General features: G+C 46.4%; 2 protein-coding genes and 1 long non-coding RNA gene across 3 annotated transcripts in view; 1 reads left to right on the top strand and 2 right to left on the bottom strand.

Moving 5' to 3' along the window:
- Nucleotides 1-11125, top strand: part of LOC309510669 (exostosin-1c-like) — a gene marked incomplete at its 5' end in the record, with an annotated part of 23257 nt that extends 12132 nt beyond the window's left edge. Inside the window, 5 exons of the mRNA XM_082185541.1 lie at nt 104-236; nt 1887-2005; nt 2678-2773; nt 3504-3590; nt 10828-11125. Coding sequence (XP_082041667.1) covers nt 104-236; nt 1887-2005; nt 2678-2773; nt 3504-3590; nt 10828-10992 — 600 coding nt within the window. The 3' untranslated portion in view covers nt 10993-11125. The remainder of the gene's footprint in view (nt 1-103; nt 237-1886; nt 2006-2677; nt 2774-3503; nt 3591-10827) is intronic.
- Nucleotides 1-19459, bottom strand: part of LOC309510889 (uncharacterized protein) — a 264657-nt gene that overhangs the window by 58744 nt on the left and 186454 nt on the right. The window lies entirely within an intron of this gene.
- Nucleotides 1-19459, bottom strand: part of LOC309511002 — a 51967-nt gene that overhangs the window by 20735 nt on the left and 11773 nt on the right. The gene's annotated exons all lie outside the window — the stretch shown is intronic.

The following is a 19459-nucleotide window of genomic DNA, read 5'->3' as shown; positions in this document are numbered from 1 at the left end:
TGGATTGCTCATGGTTAGTTCATTATAGTTAATACATTAACTAATGAACCTTATTGTAAAGAGTTACCGTTATATTTAATGCTGCTGTTTTAATGTCTGTCAGATCATAAAGGACAGAGTTTACTCGCACATCTCCAGAAATAAGTTCATGTGGAACGCCTTACCTGGAGGGCTGCTGGTTCTGCCCGAGTACTCCACACACCTGGCACACTACCCCTTCTACTACTACAACCTGGGTGAGCGTGCGCTGGAGAGGATTCTCTACATAAAATAAATATTATTGAAAATACTGTTATTTAAAAATGTCATGTTTAATGCAACGTGTTACTTGTTGCTTCTTTGCAATTATTTGTGAAATTTACTAGCAATTTCAGTAACACTTTATTGACTTGACTTGACTTTGCAACTAGTCTAGCAGTCATTGGAGTATCTAGTATGCATATAGTATGAGACCGCTAGATAAGGATGTTCTTCGCACATTGTCATTATCATGTGACCTACCACACAAATCACAAATCCTCTCCTGTGGCCTCATGGGATAGTAAAGTGTCCATCATATGCACACTTCAGAATCCCACCGGAAGTAGTAGATCATCCGGGTGTTTTCACCTACTCTTTTATCATAGACATAATAAATACATATTAATAGGGCGTCTATGCATTTATTATGTCTATGCTCTTTTATGAGTAGCGTACTAGAGTTCAGACCAGAGGTCGCGTGAGACTTCCGCGTTGTCTGTCATTTTGACGGACAGGGTCGTAAAAATTCCCTCATAATCTATTATTATTAATTTTCATATTTTAATGATAAAAAGCCATTTAGTAGGTTCTGTTTTCGTTCATATTTTAATTTGTATTCACAAACTTACATTTGCATTTATTCATTTATTTATGTATTAAGAGAAAGTTGAACTGTGGGTCACTTTTCAGGTTTCATAATGAATGTTTGTCCTATAAATAAGCTTTGTGCTTTGTTAGCCTTCTTTTGATATGAAACAAAGTTCAAATTCTGTCCATTTTATCACAAAATTCAAGCAATAAATACCGCTTTGGCGCTCTTTAATTTGGCACAAGAGCTCATTAGCGCCTTGAATGAACGCGATCACCCCTTCCTTTTTACTACGTTACAGAACGAAATAAACATGAATAAAAACATGAACATCAGAAAATACGTTGAAAGATACTGTCCAACTCACTGAAATCCGTATGTCTCTCATGTAGTCGCTCAATCAGTGTTTCAACCGCAGAAAAACGTCAATAAATCAGCTTGTAAACAGTAGGAAAGCCAATTGTTGACCAGTAACTTGATAGTCAGCGAGAGCACACTCACCACAATTGGACTGGGGTGAGAATTACAGAATTACGGTGTTGTGCCGAATTTCGAGCCCCGCCAAATGATTATCCCCCTAGTATTGGTAGGTTTAGGATTAGTTGTGGGGGAGGAGTTAGGATTAGGGGGAGGAGTTAGGATTAGGGATAGGGTTAGGATTAGGCAATCAGGTACTGACTTCAACGAGGGGGGTAATAATTTGGCAGGGGGTCAAAATTCGGCACAACACCGGAAAACTTTCGGTTAACGCGACCTCTGAATTCAGACATATTTCTTTTGTCACATGCTGTTTTTCGCCTACTATATAGTAAGAAGAAAGTATGCAATTTCGGATGCAGCCAAAGTGTCCTAAAGTTAAGTACTCTACTCTGAATAATACCTGAACTTCGAATTTTGAGCACTTCTTGCGTTGTTGTTGCTTTTGCCTCTTTATGATGACTCGCTGAATTTTGTCCTAATTTGTAAGTCGCTTTGGACAAAGGCGTCTGCTAAATGACTAAATGTAAATGTAAATGTAAATGTAAGTACACTCACTCTCTGTGCTCTGTTGATGTAGGGACCAGCCCAGGTCAGGAGTTCACCGCGGTAATTCATGCCACCTCACCTCTGGTCTCCCAGTCTCAGCCAATCATGAAGCTCCTTCAGGTCGTCTCCAAATCCAAATATTGCTCACAGGTACGTAATATGGATCTTTACAAACTTAACTCCCTGGTGCTCTTTGGTCATTTTTGGCAGAGAGATTTTACATTTATTTTTTTAAAGAATTTCTTTCTTCATCAGAATAGTATGAAACTTGTAAAGGGTTTGGCACTTGCTGTGAACACACACACACACACAAAAAAAAATCATGGATATGATTCCAACAGGTTAAATGGTCCTGAAAACAATAGTCACACTTGTGTTCTTCACGGTCAAAAATGAGCGCATTGGAAATGAATGGGAAACGAATTTCCTCTAGTGGAAGCGTTTGGTACTGCAGCCAAACACAATCTTACTGAAAGATCATCTTTTGAGATATCAGGCTCAAATTCATTTAAACTTTTTTAGATTTATGGCTTTGATTTTCTCACAGTTTTAGAGCAAAACATGTTTTTGAAAATATATATTTCATAAAAAAAATCTTTTTTCATAACAATAAACGTAAAATTCTGTAACGTTTTTAAGTTCACTTTTCAAAACTTCTTTCACTTCAGCAATAATCTGCCAAATGATAACGAAGTAACAGAAAGTGAGAAAATCAACAGAAACATCGATTAGTTGAACACAGTCAAAAGCCAACAGGAACAGATCAGCCAGGTGTGCATGCTGTGATAGTGAGAGTGTGTTCTTGCTTGGGTTTCTTGTCAGATCATCATTCTGTGGAACAGTGAGAAGTCGCTCCCTCAGCGCAGTAAATGGCCGCCGATGCCAGTGCCGCTCATCGTCACAGATGGCAGGAGGAAAGTGAGTATTGAAGCGAGAGCGCAGTCGAGTTGTGTGTCTCTCTCTCTCTCTCTCTCTCTCTCTCTCTCTCTCTCTCTCTCTCTCTCTCTCTCTCTCTCTCTCTCTCTCTCATTCAGTTCATATGTGCTTTATTGGCATGACATTATTTCAATGTATTGCCAAAGCATTTCCAATCATCATACATAGCCTACATAAAATAAATAAATAGATAAATAAATGAATAAAAAGGTAAGTAGAACAATTATTCAACATTTCAGAATTCTATGAACAATTTAGAATTCAGTGAGTGTTTGTGAGTGTGAGCGTGTGTGAGTGTGTGTATGAGTGAGTGTGTGTGAGTGTGTGTATGAGTGAGTGTGTGTGCGAGCGCATCACTAATTATCGACTCCTCCCTCTTTTTGTGACAGGCATTAATGTATCTTGCTGCTAGTAGGATACAATCTCTTTCACCTAATACATGTTGAAGTTGTGTTTTATTGTTTCATTTTATAAAGTTAGGGCAAAGTATTTCAAATTTAGTATAATATTGTCCTCATAGATGTGAAAGCTGGTGAGAAAGTGTTGCTCTGTCACAGTACGGGCACTCTCTCTCTCTCTCTCTCTCTCTCTCTCTCTCTCTCTCTCTCTCTTTCTCTCTCTCTCTCTCGCTCTCTCTCTCTCTCTCGCTCTCGCTCATCCCTCTCTCTCTCTCTCTCTCTCTCTCTCTCAGCTCTTTTCTCTGTGTCCGCAGACGAGCAGCCGATTCCTTCCTCATGCATCTATTGAGACGGAGGCGGTTTTGAGCCTGGATGAAGACACGGTGCTGTTGACCAGCGAGGTGAGTCTGCCTCTCCTCTTCATCTCACACACTGTTAAAGTACAGTATATTCCAGGTTAATACTTTCAGAGTATGACTTCTCTTGTGTGTAACTGCACACTCAGAAATTTCTTCATTTTAGTCAAGTTTTTAAGTAAAAAAAGCATGGGTTTTACTGTGAGTTTAGTGTTGGAAAAAAACTAAAATGACTGTAAACAAACAATATCTAATATTTCTACAGTGCATGTCAAGTCAAGTCAGCTTAATTTATATAGTGCTTTTTACAGTACAGATTGTTTCAAAGCAGCTTTACAGAGATAACAGGAAAATAATTGTTTCTAGAAGAAAATAGTGTCACAGTCCAGCTTAAGTAAGCTCAATGATGGTACATTTTTGTTGTAAAAAGGTATTAATTTAGTTCATTTATATATACATGTGTACTATGGAGACACACAGGCTGAATAGATTAATTTATCTTTTTTGTTGCGTGTCACCGTTATCGTGTTTTTTATGTCTCTGCATCATTAAATGCATTTATATTTAATTGAAATGAAAATGCAAATAAGTGACTGCAAACATTACATTTAGTTTGCACTTGGGAATATTCTTTTAAAGTCTATAATTTCCGTAACAAGTACTTATTTTAAAAGTGTGTTAAAAAAAGAAGAAGAAAAGAAAAACATTGCAAGATGATGTCAAATCTTTTAAAGATGAATCACTGTTGTGAAAGATCTACAAACAGTTATTAATTTGAAATAAGTTATTGGTAAATCTTCAAGCTTATATAATGCTAACATAAAATCTTCATTGTCAAGAATATGAAAATCAGCCAATTAGCATATTTTATAGTCTAACTTGTCATCGTTTTAACAAATGTTTTCATTTGTCACACTTCTGACTCAGCTGGATTACATTTGAATATGAATAAACAAGGTCCAAGAGCCCAAGCAAAGGAACACTGATCACCATAATGGTGATGAATTATAGTGCAATTACAGTTCCCTATCGTTCGGTCACTACGACGTACGTCGTGGTGAACGACGAATAGGAATCTCGCTAGAGAGGCCAATCTACTTCGAGTGAAACTAAACGGGCCAATGCATATTGGCGTGCAATCATTTGCATCAGCTGTGCAGCCTCGCAGCGCGGGTATTTAACGAGCAGCTGGTGCGATTGCACTTCAGCTTTTTGCTTCGGAGCCGAGCGTTTCGATGCTGTTTAATCTACTGAGTGATCAAACAACGAGCAAGCTCTTCAAGATGATCTCTCGTGTCTGGTGCGGGCGATACAGCGCAGCAGCGGGGTCGACTTTCTTTTTCTCTCTTTTGTTTTTGTGTTACTGAGCAAAACAAAAAAGCTGTTTTCACAGCTGGTAACGGTGCGCCAAGAGCGCTGAATAGCCGTTCTTATGGCTGGTAAAGACCGCCGTGAAGGGAGACAGCGCACGACAGGTTGCATTCCTGTCTGTGTCCGCTGCGACCGTTCCCCTGCGTGCTTCAGTACCAAGGAGAGTATTTCCCTGAAAGAGCTTACATGGGTGTGAGTTGCGTCTTTCTAAAGATGACATTCCACCCGTGTGTTTCTGGTTGCGGTCGTTTCCTGTCCTCACTGACGGCCACGATCACTGTCTCGCATGCCTGGGAAACATGTGAGACTGTGTTTGTGGGTGGTTCATGTTCTCGCACGGGAACATGACCACGTCGACACGCCGGTCAACTCTTCTTTCTCTGGAAAGTTTGAGTCCCCTCTGTTGTTGGCCAGCCGCTGCTTGTGTGTAAAAGCACAGCTGCAGGTCTGCTCGACACTCTGGGGGACCGTGGAGATCGCCGAGAGCTTCCGCGGGGAAAACCCGACGGATCTCTCGCTCCTCAGCGTGTCGTGTGCCGTCGAGCTGCCGGGCTGCAGCGCGGGTTGTCACGGCAACCCAGCGCTCGCTCGGCGCTCTAGGTGCGCGGTCTCCTTGTCTATTCTCCGTTGTAGCGCCCTCCCTGGTGGCCACCAGGAGAGGTCTACTTCAGTAGAATGGCTTGGGTGATCTGAGAGCTGAGGGCTTCTCCTTCGGGGAACCAACCCCCTAGGGCCCCTCCCTCTCTAGCGCATCACAAGTTGTGCAGCTTCTGGATGGGATTGCTGGTCCTTCAAAATTGGAGGAACCTAGCGTTTCATTCAGGGCTCCAGCTGAGGGCAGATGTCGATTGCTGCATCGGAGAGAGGGCCTGTTTTGTTCTGGAAATGAGGGTATGCTGAGTTCCCACTGTAATAGTGTGTGTGCTTATGCTGAATCAGATTCAGAACTGACAGCCATGCTTTCCCGGGTCTTTCTCGGATGTGCATTGAAAACTTAGGAGTATGGAGCTATATTTGTGCCAAAATATGGAACGCCAAAAGTGCCAAATTCTGCATAAGTTTTCACCTCTCTCGCTACCCTCGATGGTGGGGTGGCTGTGCCTCTGGCGAGCCACCTCTGCCCTGCATGCGAGGCCAAGGCACTCTTATTGCACGAGGGTAGTTCTAAGCCGGAGTTGAGCTGCGCTTGTCGACTGACCGTGTTCAAGTCACAGCGCAGGTCCTCGGCCAGACGATGTCCACCTTGGTGGTCCAGAAACGCCCCTGGCTGTCCTTGCAGAGGTGCGAGACGTCGTCAAAGTACGCTTTCTCGATGCTCCCATCTCACAAGGTGGCCTTTTCGGCGACACTGTTGAGAATTGGCCCAGCAGTTCTCCGCAGTTAGCAGCAGACTGAAGCGCTTTCCCCGACGTACCACCAGAGTGCCTCGTGGGCCGCCCCTCAGTCTACTCGTCGCCAAGGGTGTCATCCCCTGCAAAAAAAAAAAAAAAAAAACACTCCGGCACAGCCTGCTCTACTGTGTCCGCTGCAGGAGGATGACACCGCCCGTCTCAGCCACTGTTTAAGTGGTCGGTGAAACAATCACCCCTGAGATGGGTGACCCGGAGATGGGTGGAGCTGCTTTCACCCGGTGAGGGCGGGGGAACGAATCTTTTGAGTGTTCCACCACTGGAGTCACAGTGGTACCTAAATTCAAAAAAAAAAAAAAAAAAAGAGCAGTTCTTCCATCCCTGGGTCTGAAAAGGGCCAGGAGAGCAGTGGGAGGAGAGAATCCTCACCACTCTCATCCGCCTCTTCTATCGCCAGCAGGCAACAGTGTGCGGTTCGAGAACGCAACCAAGCCACCTCCTGCACCTCCTGCCTCGTGGAACCGGGTAAGTGTTGCACGACACACTCAGACTCCGCTACGGGCCGCCTCCCAGAGAGAGCCTCCCAAGCCGAGCCCCTGTGTTCCACCTCGCTACCCCACTCCGGGTACGCCTGCGGTCCCTTTGGTCCCGCTTGTACGGTCTCTGCGAGCCTGGCTAGTGCTCCCCAGTCCGTCTCGCTGGCTCATTCGGACCATCAGGCTCGGCTATGCGATTCAGTTCGCCCGGCGTCCCCGCAAGTTTCGGGCCATCCACTCCACTACAGTGAGAGCAGAGATACCTACTGGCGAAGGACGTGATAGAGCCGGTCCCTCCAGCCGATATGAGGTCAGGGCACTACAGTCCCTACTTCATTGTACCCAAGAAAGGTGGTGGGTTACGACCGATCTTGGACCTGCTAGTTTTGAATCGGAGCCTTCAAAAGCTACCGTTCAAAATGCTCACGCAGAAACGCATTTTCGAATGCACCCGTCCCCGAGATTGGTTTGCAGCGATCGACCTGATGGACGCGTACTTTCATGTCTCGATTCTTCCCCAACACAGGCCGTTCTGTGCTTGCGTTCGAGGGTCGAGCATATCAGTACAAGGTCCTGCCCTTCGGCCTGTCCCTGTCTACCCGTGTCTTCACGAAAGTCACAGAGGGGGCCCTTGTTCCCATGAGAGAACAGGGCGTTCGCATCCTCAACTGTCTCGACGACTGGCTCATACTGGCACACTCTCGAGATCAGTTATGTGAACACAGGGACCTCGTGCTCAGGCACCTCAGCCAGCTGGGCCTTCAGGTCAACCGGGAAAAGAGCAAACTCGCCCCCGTGCAGAGGATCTCTTTTCTCGGTATGGAGTTGGATTCGGTCACTCAGACAGAGCGCCTCACAGAGCAGCGCGCTCAGTTGGTGTTGAACTGCTTGAACACATTCAAAGGCAGGACGGCGGTCCCACTGAAATTCTTTCAGAGGCTCCTGGGGCATATGGCAGCAGCGGTGACCCCGCTTGGACTGCTCCATATGAGACCGCTTCAGCACTGGCTTTTCGGCCGAGTCCCGAGATGGGCGTGGCATCACGGCACTCACAGGGTGACAATCACACCGGAGTGCCGCCAGTCCTTCAGTCCGTGGTCAGACCCCTCGTTCCTTCGGGCAGGAGTCCCCTTGGAACAGGTGTCCAGGCATGCTGTGGTTTCACAGATGCCTCTCCCACCGGTTGGGGTGCCACGTAAAACGGGCATGCAGTGTCAGGGGTGCGGACGGACCCCCAACTGCATTGGCACATCAACTGCCTTGAGTTGCTTGCAGCACGTCTCACTCTGAGCCGCTTAAAAAAGCCGCTTCAGGGCAGAGACGTGCTGGTCCGTACGGACAACACTGTGACCGTTGCGTAAATCAACCGACAAGGTTGTCTACGCTCCCGTCTCATGTCGCAACTCGCCCGCCATCTCCTCCTCTGGAGTCAGAAGCATCTGAGGTCGCTTCTAGCCATGTATGTCCCCGGTGTGCTCAACCGTGTGGCCGACGAGCTATCACGAGCTGTGCTTCGGGAGAATGGCGACTCCACCCCCAGGTGGTTCAGCTGATTTGGAGAGAGTTCGGGGAGGCTCAGGTAGACCTGTTTGCCTCCTCAGACACCTCCCACTGCCAGCTGTTTCACTCCCTGACCGAGGGAACACTCGGCACGGTTGCACTGGCTCACAGCTGGCCCCGGGGCCTTCGCAAAAATGCGTTTTCCCCAGTGAGCCTACTTGCACAGACTCCGTGCAAAGTCAGGGAGGACGAGGAGCAGGTCCTTCTGGTGGCTCCCTATTGGCCCACCCGGACTTGGTTCCCAGAACTCATGCTCCTCGTAACAGTCCCTCCCTAGCCCATTCCTCTGAGGAAGGATCTTCTGACTCAGAGACGGGGCACCCTATGGCACCCGCGTCTGGACCTCTGGAAACTCCATGTCTGGTCCCTGGTGGGACGCGGAGGTTCTAGGTGACTTACCCTCAGAGGTACTTAACACCATCACTTCTGCGCGAGCGCCGTCTTCGAGACGTGCGTACGCCTTGAAGTGGAACCTGTTCGTCGAGTGGTGTTCCTCTCGCAGAGAGGACCCCCGAAGATGTTCGATAGGGTCAGTGCTTTCCTTCTTGCAGCAAGGGTTGGAGCGAAGGCTGTTTCCCTCCACCCTCAAAGTACACGCTGCCGCTATTTCAGCTTATCATGACCACATAGATGGCAAAACAGTTGGAAAGCACGACCTGGTCGTCAGGTTCCTTAGGGGGGCGAGACGATTAAATCCTCCTCGTCCCCCCTCCATACCCTCTTGGGACCTTTCCCTAGTGCTCCGAGCACTCCAGGATGCTCCCTTTGAGCCTTTGCAGTCAGCAGACTTAAAGCTTCTCTCCTTGAAGACTTTGCTGCTGATTGCACTGACCTCGATCAAGAGGGTAGGGGACCTGCAAGCATTTTCGGTCGACGAATCGTGCCTAGAGTTCGGGCCGGGTGACAACCATGTTGTACTGAGACCCCGGCCTGGCTATGTGCCCAAGGTTCCTACCACTCCCTTTAGAGATCAGGTAGTGAACCTGCAAGCGCTGCCCCTGGAGGAGGCAGACCCAGCCCTGGCTTTGCTCTATCCCGTTCGCGCTCTGCGTATGTATATGGACAGAACTCAAGGCGTCAGGACCTCAGACCAGCTCTTTGTCTGTTACGGAGGCCAGCAGAAAGGGAAGGCTGTCTCCAAGCAGAGGATGGCCCACTGGATAGTGGATGCCATCGCCTTGGCTTACCAAGCTCAAGGCGTGCCCTGCCCGCTCAGGTTGCATGCACACTCCACGAGAGGCGTTGCATCCTCCTGGGCGCTGGCACGTGGCGCCTCGCTAACAGATATCTGTAGAGCTGCGGGCTGGGCGACACCTAACACGTTCACTAGATACTATAGCCTACGTGTAGAGCCCGTGTCCTCCCATGTTCTCACCCTAAAGGGGTAGAAGCACTGTGAGTACCGGCTCTGTCGGCTTGCTGCACCCTACTGTGCACCCTTATTGCTCCAGAGTCAAAGCCTGTCGAGTCCTCCAAACACCCTCGGCCCGGACGTGGCGGAGCGTCCGGTGCCAGGCCTTTATCCGCTGAATCCTTGAGAACCGGGTCTAGGCTGGGTCCCATATGTGTGACCCTATGGGGATCCCATATGTGTATATCTTCCACGGCTGCTCCTAAACGGAAGCCCGTGTCTTCCCTTGGGCTAAGTCACCCACTATTCATATGCAGTACAACCCTTGGGTTAGTCCATATGTTTATTCCCACATAACTCTTCTTAAGATTGTGGCTCCCGCAGCGTTCCCCTCCCTCAGTTCGGGCACGCTTTCCCAGTGTTATCCAATAATCTCACTGTATGGGTTATCACGGAACAACAGTGAAGGATACTCTCGGTGTAAGCCCTCTCCTATCGTCCTTCCAGGCAAGAAGGTGTAGAGGCTTGCTCAGGGCGCTGGATGGGGTGCAGCAGCTGTGGCACTTTGGTAGGGATTCCTATTCGTCGTTCACCACGACGTACGTCGTAGTGACCGAACGATAGGGAACGTCTCGGTTACATATGGTAACCCTCGTTCCCTGAGGGAGGGAACGGAGACGTACGTCCCGTCGCCACATCTGCTGCGACCCGCCGGGGCAGCCAGCTCACCGGCTCGGCTCCTCAGCAAAAAACTGAAGTGCAATCGCACCAGCTGCTCGTTAAATACCCGCGCTGCGAGGCTGCACAGCTGATGCAAATGATTGCACGCCAATATGCATTGGCCCGTTTAGTTTCACTCGAAGTAGATTGGCCTCTCTAGCGAGATTCCTATTCGTCGTTCACCACGACGTACGTCTCCGTTCCCTCCCTCAGGGAACGAGGGTTACCATATGTAACCGAGACGTTTTAGAGCAATTAGAATATTAGAATGTTAACCGTGTTAAACAATTACATTTCTTACAGTGGCACAGTTAAAGACACCTTTATAATGTGAATTCAGATTCTAGTTAAAGACATGTGTCTCTAATTTTTCCTCTCTAATCTGACTCTACCAGATCAATTTTGCTTTCCATGTGTGGCGGAGTTTTCCCGAGAGGATTGTTGGCTACCCTCCCAGGAGCCATTTCTGGGACCCTGTAAAAAAAGCCTGGGGCTACACCTCTAAATGGACCAACGAGTACTCCATCGTCCTCACCGGAGCCGCGTTTTATCACAGGTAATCGACATAGCTGACACATCCTAACTGTGGGCCCTATCACACACCCGGTGCAATGCAGCGCCAGGCGCGACGCAAGTGTGTTTTGCTAGTTTCAGCCCGACACAGTTTTCATTTTCACGTCCTGCGCCCCGTTGTTTAAAATGCATTTGCGCCCGTTTGTGCGCTCATGAGCCGCTGGTCTGAGAACGAGTGTGTGTTCAGGCGCATTATTGGAGCGTTGCTAATTTTAGGAACTAAAATAGACTGAGCCATTGACCAATTGAACCCTGGTCTAAAGTCAATGGCGCAGTATTTTTGTTTGTTATTTAAAGAGCGCGTTAGTAATATGCGCCTATAGGTGGATCCACAACACATGTACACATTTAGCTTAATACACACACAGGGAAGCGCAGCAGCACACAAACATGCCAAATATTAAAAATAAAAGGATTACAATGTAAACGATTTTTAGAGAAGCGTTTAGTTCCCTTTCGAAAGGGAACTCTACACTACGTCAGAATGAAACGCACGTCCAAGGCAAGTCCTAAGAAATTTGTCAAATGTGTTGACCCGTGCCCAAGATATTTGTCGCCAGGTGACACTCACGAGATGTGCGTGTACTGTCTGGGTGAAGAGCACGCACGGGATGCTCTCGAGGGAGCATCCTGTGCAAACTGTGAGTGTTTTCCTATGAGAACGCTCCGCTCTCGTCTGGCTCTCTTCTCGAGGGGAGAGAGTTCAGCATCTGGTCCTCGCGGATCGCTCGTGCCGAGGCAGAGCGGCGACGCGCTTCATGGGGCTCCCAGATGGAGCTCGCTGACAGTCTCGAGAGGGTTGTTCACCTCTCGGACGAGTCATCGGCTGACGAGAGTGAGCTGCAGGTGGATGACGGAGAAGATTCTCCTACTGATACTGCAGCGAGTGCTCTTCAGGCTGGGCAAGAGATGGCTGAGGAGGATGAATCAGATCCTCAACCTCGTCAGCCATCCTGCCCCATGTACGCTGAGTTGGTGGAAGTTATGGAGCGCGCCACTGACAAGCTTCAGTTGCCATGGCGGCGCGCTCAGGGAGAGATCGCTCGCGGCCGGTTAAACGATCGATTTCTCCCTGAACATAGACCACCAGCTCAACGGAGCCTCCCATTCCTTCCGGATCTTCATTCTGAGATCGAGAGGGCATGGGAGAAACCATACTCGGCCCGTATTCATCGACATCAGCGGGGTAATTTCGCTGATGTTGAGGGGATCGGGGAGTATGGTTATGTGTCGATGCCGCCCATTGACGAGACGTTTGCTAACTATCTCGTATCTGGGCGGGCGTCGACACTAAAAGCTCCGACTCTGCCATCCAAGCCTCTTAAAGTCACGGCTCGCCTGAATGGCAGAGCGTACATGGCAGCAGGTCAGGCTGGTGCTGCCCTTCACACCATGGCAGTGCTCCAAGCCTACCAAGCTGATCTGCTGCGGGATCTCGACCAGGGGACGGGGCTGTCCCCTGAGGCGGTCGCTGAGTTGCGCCGGACCACAGATTTTTCTCTCCGGGCCACTAAACAGATTGCTGCCGCGATCGGCCGGTCGATGGCGGCGATGGTGGCCACGGAGAGGCATCTGTGGCTCAACTTGGCTGATATCGGGGAGAAGGAAAAGGCCCTTCTCCTTGATTCACCAGTTTCGCCCACTAAACTTTTCGGCACCTCCGTTGAGGCGGTGGTTGGAAAGTTTAGGGAGGCGAAGGCGCGCTCAGCCGCATTTAAAACTTGTATACCGCTGAGATCCAGGCCCCGGCCCAGGCAGGCGGGAGGACCTGGTCCGTCTTGGTCCGAGGACCATAGACAGGGCCAGAGGTCTAGTGTTGCCTCTCGTGCGCCCCCTCCAGGGAGGAGTAGGACGCAGAGAAGGCGAGCCTCCCGCAAGAAGAGGGACTTAAGGGAGGTCATTCAGCGCAAGCTGAGCAGCGCTCAGCGGAAGTAAGGGTATGACCTCCCTGGAGGGCTTTTTCTACCGGCCCTCTCCCTCTTCTTTACTCCCCAGGCGTTTGCGTTACACCAGTCCTGGGGTTGGGCCTATGATGAGAACTATGTTCTGATGGCCCGCCTTAGCAACTGGTTGATGTGAGTGCCTCTTTTAGGCATGTAAAAGTGGTGGACCCCAGGTTCGTTGAGACCTTTCTGGTGAAGTCTTCACTCCGCACGCCGCAGGTGAACTTTTTTGGTTTTTGGAGAATTTGTGTGTATAACTAACACTTATTTGTATCTCTCTACAGAAGCCTTGTTCCCTGTATAGACCTAGGGGTAATTCTTAGAATAAAAAGGTAAAGTATGGAGACTTCAGGGCCCTGAAGCCTCCCCAGTTGGTGGCTGGAACGATCTAACGAGAAGCTCAAGGAAAATTGGCTTCCGTTTTGAGTATGTGATGGCCTTCCTGTCATAACATTTTTTATGCGTGGTGGGCCACCGCTCATTTCTTTTTAGCCGCAGGGCTGTTAGCCACCCTGGGATAGAGTAGTTGGTCTTCCTAAAAAAATAAATAAAAAAAAAACTTTTTTGCTTTAGGTTTAGACTGACGCTGGCGCTTCAGATAGATCTTATGTCTTACCTATTGGTTTGTGACATTGGTATCCTGAGTACTTCGCTCCCCTGAGCTCTGTAAGGTGTCAGTAGGTGAGTGTTTTACAGCCTCTCAATCAAGTAGGCTGTGGCTCCTCCGAGCTCTCAGGTAGATCTATGCTTGTAGGTCGGCCCTAACCCGGGCCGCCTCTGTAGCTGGCCTAGGCTAGGTTTGGGATGTTGGAGGCGTTCTGCTAAGTATAGCTGCCACATTCATTATGTGTTAGGCTTAACACATGCCGTGAGTGTTTTTGCTTCGGTGCTGTAAGCTCCGTCTTAGTCTCGTATTTCCTTGTTTTGAACCAGAATTTACTACAATTTCTAGTTGTTTATACTACTACTAAATACGGCTTGCCCAACATCGCTGGCTTCCGTTGCTACTAGCACAACACGGTAGTAATTCGCTAGCCTGCTAACGCGCCACCCGTGCGCTCAGCTATTTTTATTTATTTATTTGTCTCTCGCGCGCTCGCGCCTTTGAGTTCATAAAAGCTCAGGTGAGTAAGAATCACTCAACAAACACGGTGAGTAATGTCTTGTCCTGTTATTATCATGCGTCGCGTCTGAATGCGTTGTTGTTTTTGGAGCTCTATCGATTTGATTTATAATTCTTGATTTTTCTCGCTGCCTGCTGTGAGTGTGTTTGCTTCGGAGCTGTAAGCTCCGTCTTAGCCTCGTATTTCCTTGTTTTGAACCATCATTTACTACAATTTCTAGTTGTTTATATTACTACTAAATACAGCTTACCCAACCCTGACGCATAACACGCTAGTAATTCGCTAGCCTGTTAACGCGCCACCCTTGCGCTCAGCTATTTTTATTTATTTATTTTCTCTCGCGCCTTTGAGTTCATAAAAGCTCAGGTGAATAAGAAACACTCAACAAACACGGTGAATAATGTCTTGTCCTGTCATTATCATGCGTTGCGTCTGAATGCGTTGTTGTTTTTGGAGCTCTATCGATTTGATTTATAATTCTTGATTTTTCTCTTTAAACCCGCTTACAACGAACATTTTCTACTCTTCCTCACTGAGAAGCACTACTGCTCAAACCTCATTGTTACAACGCGGACTGTTGAGCAGACGCGTCTCAAGCCTATTAGTGATCCAACGCTGCATACTCTTAAAGGTTACGTCCGTGGATCACGGCTGAACGAGTCTTCTCCACACTCACTTATAAACGAACACTTTTTTTTCGCCTATCGTGCGTCTACTCTACACCCCTACCACTAAAAAACCTCATAGTTACAACGCGGACTGTTGAGCAGACGCGTCTCAAGCCTATTAGTGATCCAACGCTGCATACTCTTAAAGGTTACGTCCGTGGATCACGGCTGAACGCGTCTTCTCCACACTCATTTACAAACAAACTTATAATATAAATTAGTATTAATATTGATAGCATCACTGGTAGCTTCGTTGCTAACTCACTGTCCATCTGTTAAAATGGCGAATATATCAGATGTAAGTAGTCTACCGCTTGGTGCAGGTGAGGACACATTTGAGCTTCACGCACTGCAGTCTGAGCTGGAAGCTGTTGAGAAACAGATCCACAACCTTTTATTGAGACAGGCCGAGCTGAGAGACCGGTGTTTGGCTCTTGAAACATCACGCGCCGACGCACACAAATCAGTGTTTAACGTTACTAACCCGCTGACTCCGACCGCGTCTACTCCGTGCGTTCCTCAGCATCGGTCGCAATCAGCCATGGTCTCGTTCACTCCGGCTCCAACACGCCACCACGAAGCCTGGGTGGTTCCGCAGCGGAAGACGCGAGTCAGGTTTAGACCAAGACTTTCTCCGACCCTCCCGGTTTTCGAGTTATCGACACAAAACCGCTTCTCCCCTCTACGCGAAACAGAACGCGATGCTGTGATCATCGGCGATTCCATCGTTCGGCACGTACACGCTACGTTAGGTACAAGTAAGGTGCAAAGTCACTGCTTCCCTGGTGCTCGTGTTTCTGAAATCGCTGCTCGCGTTCCCGAGATCCTGAACGGTGACGAGCGCGTCGGAACTGTGGTCCTGCACGCGGGAGTGAACGACATCAGGCTGCGCCAGACGGAGATTCTGAAGAAAGACTTCAGGAATCTAATCGATACGGTACGCAGCACATCGCCTGAAACAACGATCATTGTGTCAGGACCGCTTCCCACGTACCGACTAGGGCATGAAAAATTCAGCAGATTATTTGCGCTAAATGAATGGTTAATGTCATGGTGCAATGAGCAGAAACTGCTCTTTGTAAATAATTGGAATCTGTTTTGGGAGCGTCCTAGGCTTTTCCGTGCTGATGGCTTACACCCAAGCAGATTCGGAGCGGATCTTCTGTCAGATAACATCTCCAAAATGTTAAATACCCTTTGACTAGTAACCAAAAGTCCAAATCATAGTCTCTGCTGCACCAATTCAACTGATATAAATACTAGTGTAGAACATTGCATAGAAACCGTGTCTATTCCTCGTTTAGTGAGATCAAATAATAAATCTAATGCAGGATCTAGGAAAAATCTAATTGTTATTAAAACAGAAAATGTTGCTATTAGTAAACAAAAACTATTTCTAAAGCTAGGTCTTCTAAACATTAGATCACTCACACCTAAGGCAGTTATTGTAAATGAAATAGTCACAGATAATAGCTTCGATGTACTTTGCCTTACTGAAACCTGGCTTAAACCAAATGATTATTTCGGTATTAATGAGTCTACTCCTCCTGGATACTGTTATAAGCATGAGCCCCGTCTGATTGGCCGTGGCGGAGGTGTTGCAACCATTTATAAAGATATTCTAAATGTTACTCAGAAAACGGGTTATAAGTTTATTTCATTTGAAGTACTTGTACTAAATGTTACGCTCTTAGATGTTAGAAAAACATCCCTATTATCTCTAGCCTTGGCTACCGTATATAGACCGCCAGGGCCTTACGCTGATTTCCTAAAAGAGTTTGCAGATTTTCTCTCAGACCTATTAGTCAATGTCGATAAAGCATTAATTGTTGGAGATTTTAACATACACGTAGATAATCCAAATGATGCGTTAGGAGCTGCGTTTACAGATTTATTAAATTCATTTGGGGTCAAGCAAAACGTCACCGGACCAACTCATCGTCTTAATCATACACTCGATTTAATTATATCACACGGAACCGATCCAACCGATATAGATATCATTCCACAAAGTGATGAAGTCACTGATCACTACATGGTAACTTGCATATTACGTACTGCTGTAATATGTCATGCGGCGTCGCGTTATCAACCAGGCAGAACAATCCTCCCATCCACCATAGATAATTTCTCAAATTGCTTATCTAATCTGTCTCAGCTGCTGCCTGAACCCAAACAAACAGATGAACTAGAAGAACTAACTAGCACTATGAGCACCATTCTCTCTAGAACATTGGATGTGGTTGCACCTATTAAATTAAAAAAGGTCAGAGAGAAAAATAAAGCACCATGGTATAACAATACTACGCATGTTTTAAAGAGAGAAACCCGTATTTTAGAGCGTAAATGGAAACAAACTAATTTAGAGGTCTTTAGAATCGCGTGGAAAGACAGTATGTCACGTTATAAAAAGGCCCTAAAAGCTGCCAGGGCTGAGCACCTCCGCAAACTAATAGAAAACAACCAAAACAATCCAAGGTTTCTATTTAACACCGTGGCTAGACTAACAAATAAACAGACGTCACCCGAACAAAATATCCCGTTACAGTTCAGTAGTAATGATTTCATGAACTACTTCACTGAGAAAATAGAAAGCATCAGAACCACAATTATAAACGTTCAATCTTCAATCGCGCCTTACAATTCAGCTTCAATTATCACCCCGAAAGAACAATTACAGTGCTTTACAACTATAGAACAAAAAGAGTTAAATAAACTTATCACTTCATCTAAAACAACAACATGTTTATTAGATCCTATACCAACTAAACTACTGAAAGAAGTGTTATCTGTAGTGGAAGAGCCTCTCCTCAATATTATTAACTCGTCTTTATCTTTAGGTCATGTTCCAAGAACATTTAAACTGGCAGTTATAAAACCTCTCATTAAGAAACCACAATTAGATCATAATAATCTAGCAAATTATAGACCCATTTCAAATCTTCCATTTATGTCTAAAATATTAGAAAAAGTGGTGTCCGCTCAACTGGGCTCTTTCTTGCAACAAAATGATATCTATGAAAAGTTTCAGTCTGGATTCAGACCGCATCATAGCACTGAAACTGCGCTCGTTAAAATCACAAATGATTTACTTTTAGCTTCTGACCAAGGCTGTATCTCAATACTAGTTTTACTTGATCTTAGTGCTGCGTTCGATACTATAGATCACACAATACTCTTAGATCGACTACAAAATTATACTGGTGTTCAAGGACAAGCACTAAGCTGGTTCAAATCATACCTATCTGACCGCTACCATTTTGTCTATTTAAATGGAGAAAAATCGATCATAACTCCAGTAAACTATGGAGTGCCGCAGGGATCTGTATTAGGCCCCCTGTTATTTTCAATATATATGATGCCACTTGGAAATATTATAAGGAAACATGGAATTAGTTTCCATTGTTATGCTGATGACACTCAAATATATATTTCATCACGGCCGGATGAAAACGCTACATTTTCCAAATTGACAGAGTGTGTTAAAGATATAAAAGATTGGATGACGCGTAATTTTCTTTTATTAAATCCAGACAAGACAGAGGTAATACTTATCGGTTCAAAAAACCGCCCACAAAACCTCGCACAATACAACTTTAACATCATAGGATGTCCTGTTACTTTATCCTCTACAGTAAAAGACCTGGGTGTTATACTCGATTGCAACCTGTCTTTTGAAAATCATATTTCTTATGTTACAAAAACAGCCTTTTTCCACCTTAGAAACATTGCTAAGCTACGTAATATGCTATCAGTTTCTGATGCAGAAAAGTTAGTTCATGCATTCATGACCTCGAGACTGGATTACTGTAATGCTTTATTAGCTGGTTGTCCTGCATCCTCAATAAACAAGCTACAGTTAGTCCAAAATGCCGCCGCTAGAGTTCTTACGAGATCAAGAAAATATGATCATATAACACCGATTTTATCATCACTGCATTGGTTACCTATAAAGTTCCGTATTAATTACAAGGTATTGCTACTGACTTATAAAGCCCTAAACGGCTTAGCTCCAGTCTATTTAACGGATCTTCTATCGCCCTATAATCCATCGCGCTCTTTGAGATCACTAAATTCAAGGCTTTTGGTCATACCTAGGATATCCAGAACCACCAAAGGAGGGAGAGCATTTTCACATTTGGCTCCAAAACTCTGGAATAGTCTTCCTGATACTGTTCGTTGCTCAGACTCGCTCTCCCAGTTTAAAACTAGATTAAAGTCGCATCTCTTCAGCCAGGCATTCATATAATCCTACAGTTCAAACTACAATCCGGCCTCTATCCAATGCCAGAGGAGAACTGGCCCCCGACTGAGCCTGGGTTCTCCCAAGGTTTTTTTTTTTTCTCCATTAAGGCACCTGATGGAGTTTTAGGACACCATTAGGTCACTTGATGGAGTTTTTCGGTTCCTTGCCACTGTTGCCTTTGGCTTGCTCAGTTGGGGATATTTTGGGGATATTTAATTTAATTTTATCAATCAATAAATTCCTCTTGAAACAAACTTTGTTGTATTATTTTAATTTAATACTGTGAAGCTGCTTTGATGCAATCTGTATTGTGAAAAGCGCTATACAAATAAACTTGACTTGACTTGGCTTCCTCCCCTAGATTTCAGCCTCCTCCCTTAAATGGGAGTTGTTGGCCAAGGCCCGCCCCTTTCACTGCATTCAGGGGTGGTAGAGTAATGCAGGGTGGTAGTTGAGGTATGATCCTTCAGGCA

This window comes from Leuciscus leuciscus (assembly GCF_965113295.1).
Source record: "Leuciscus leuciscus genome assembly, chromosome: 12".
Lineage (NCBI taxonomy): Eukaryota > Metazoa > Chordata > Actinopteri > Cypriniformes > Leuciscidae > Leuciscus > Leuciscus leuciscus.
This window is presented reverse-complemented; position numbering and strand designations above follow the sequence as displayed.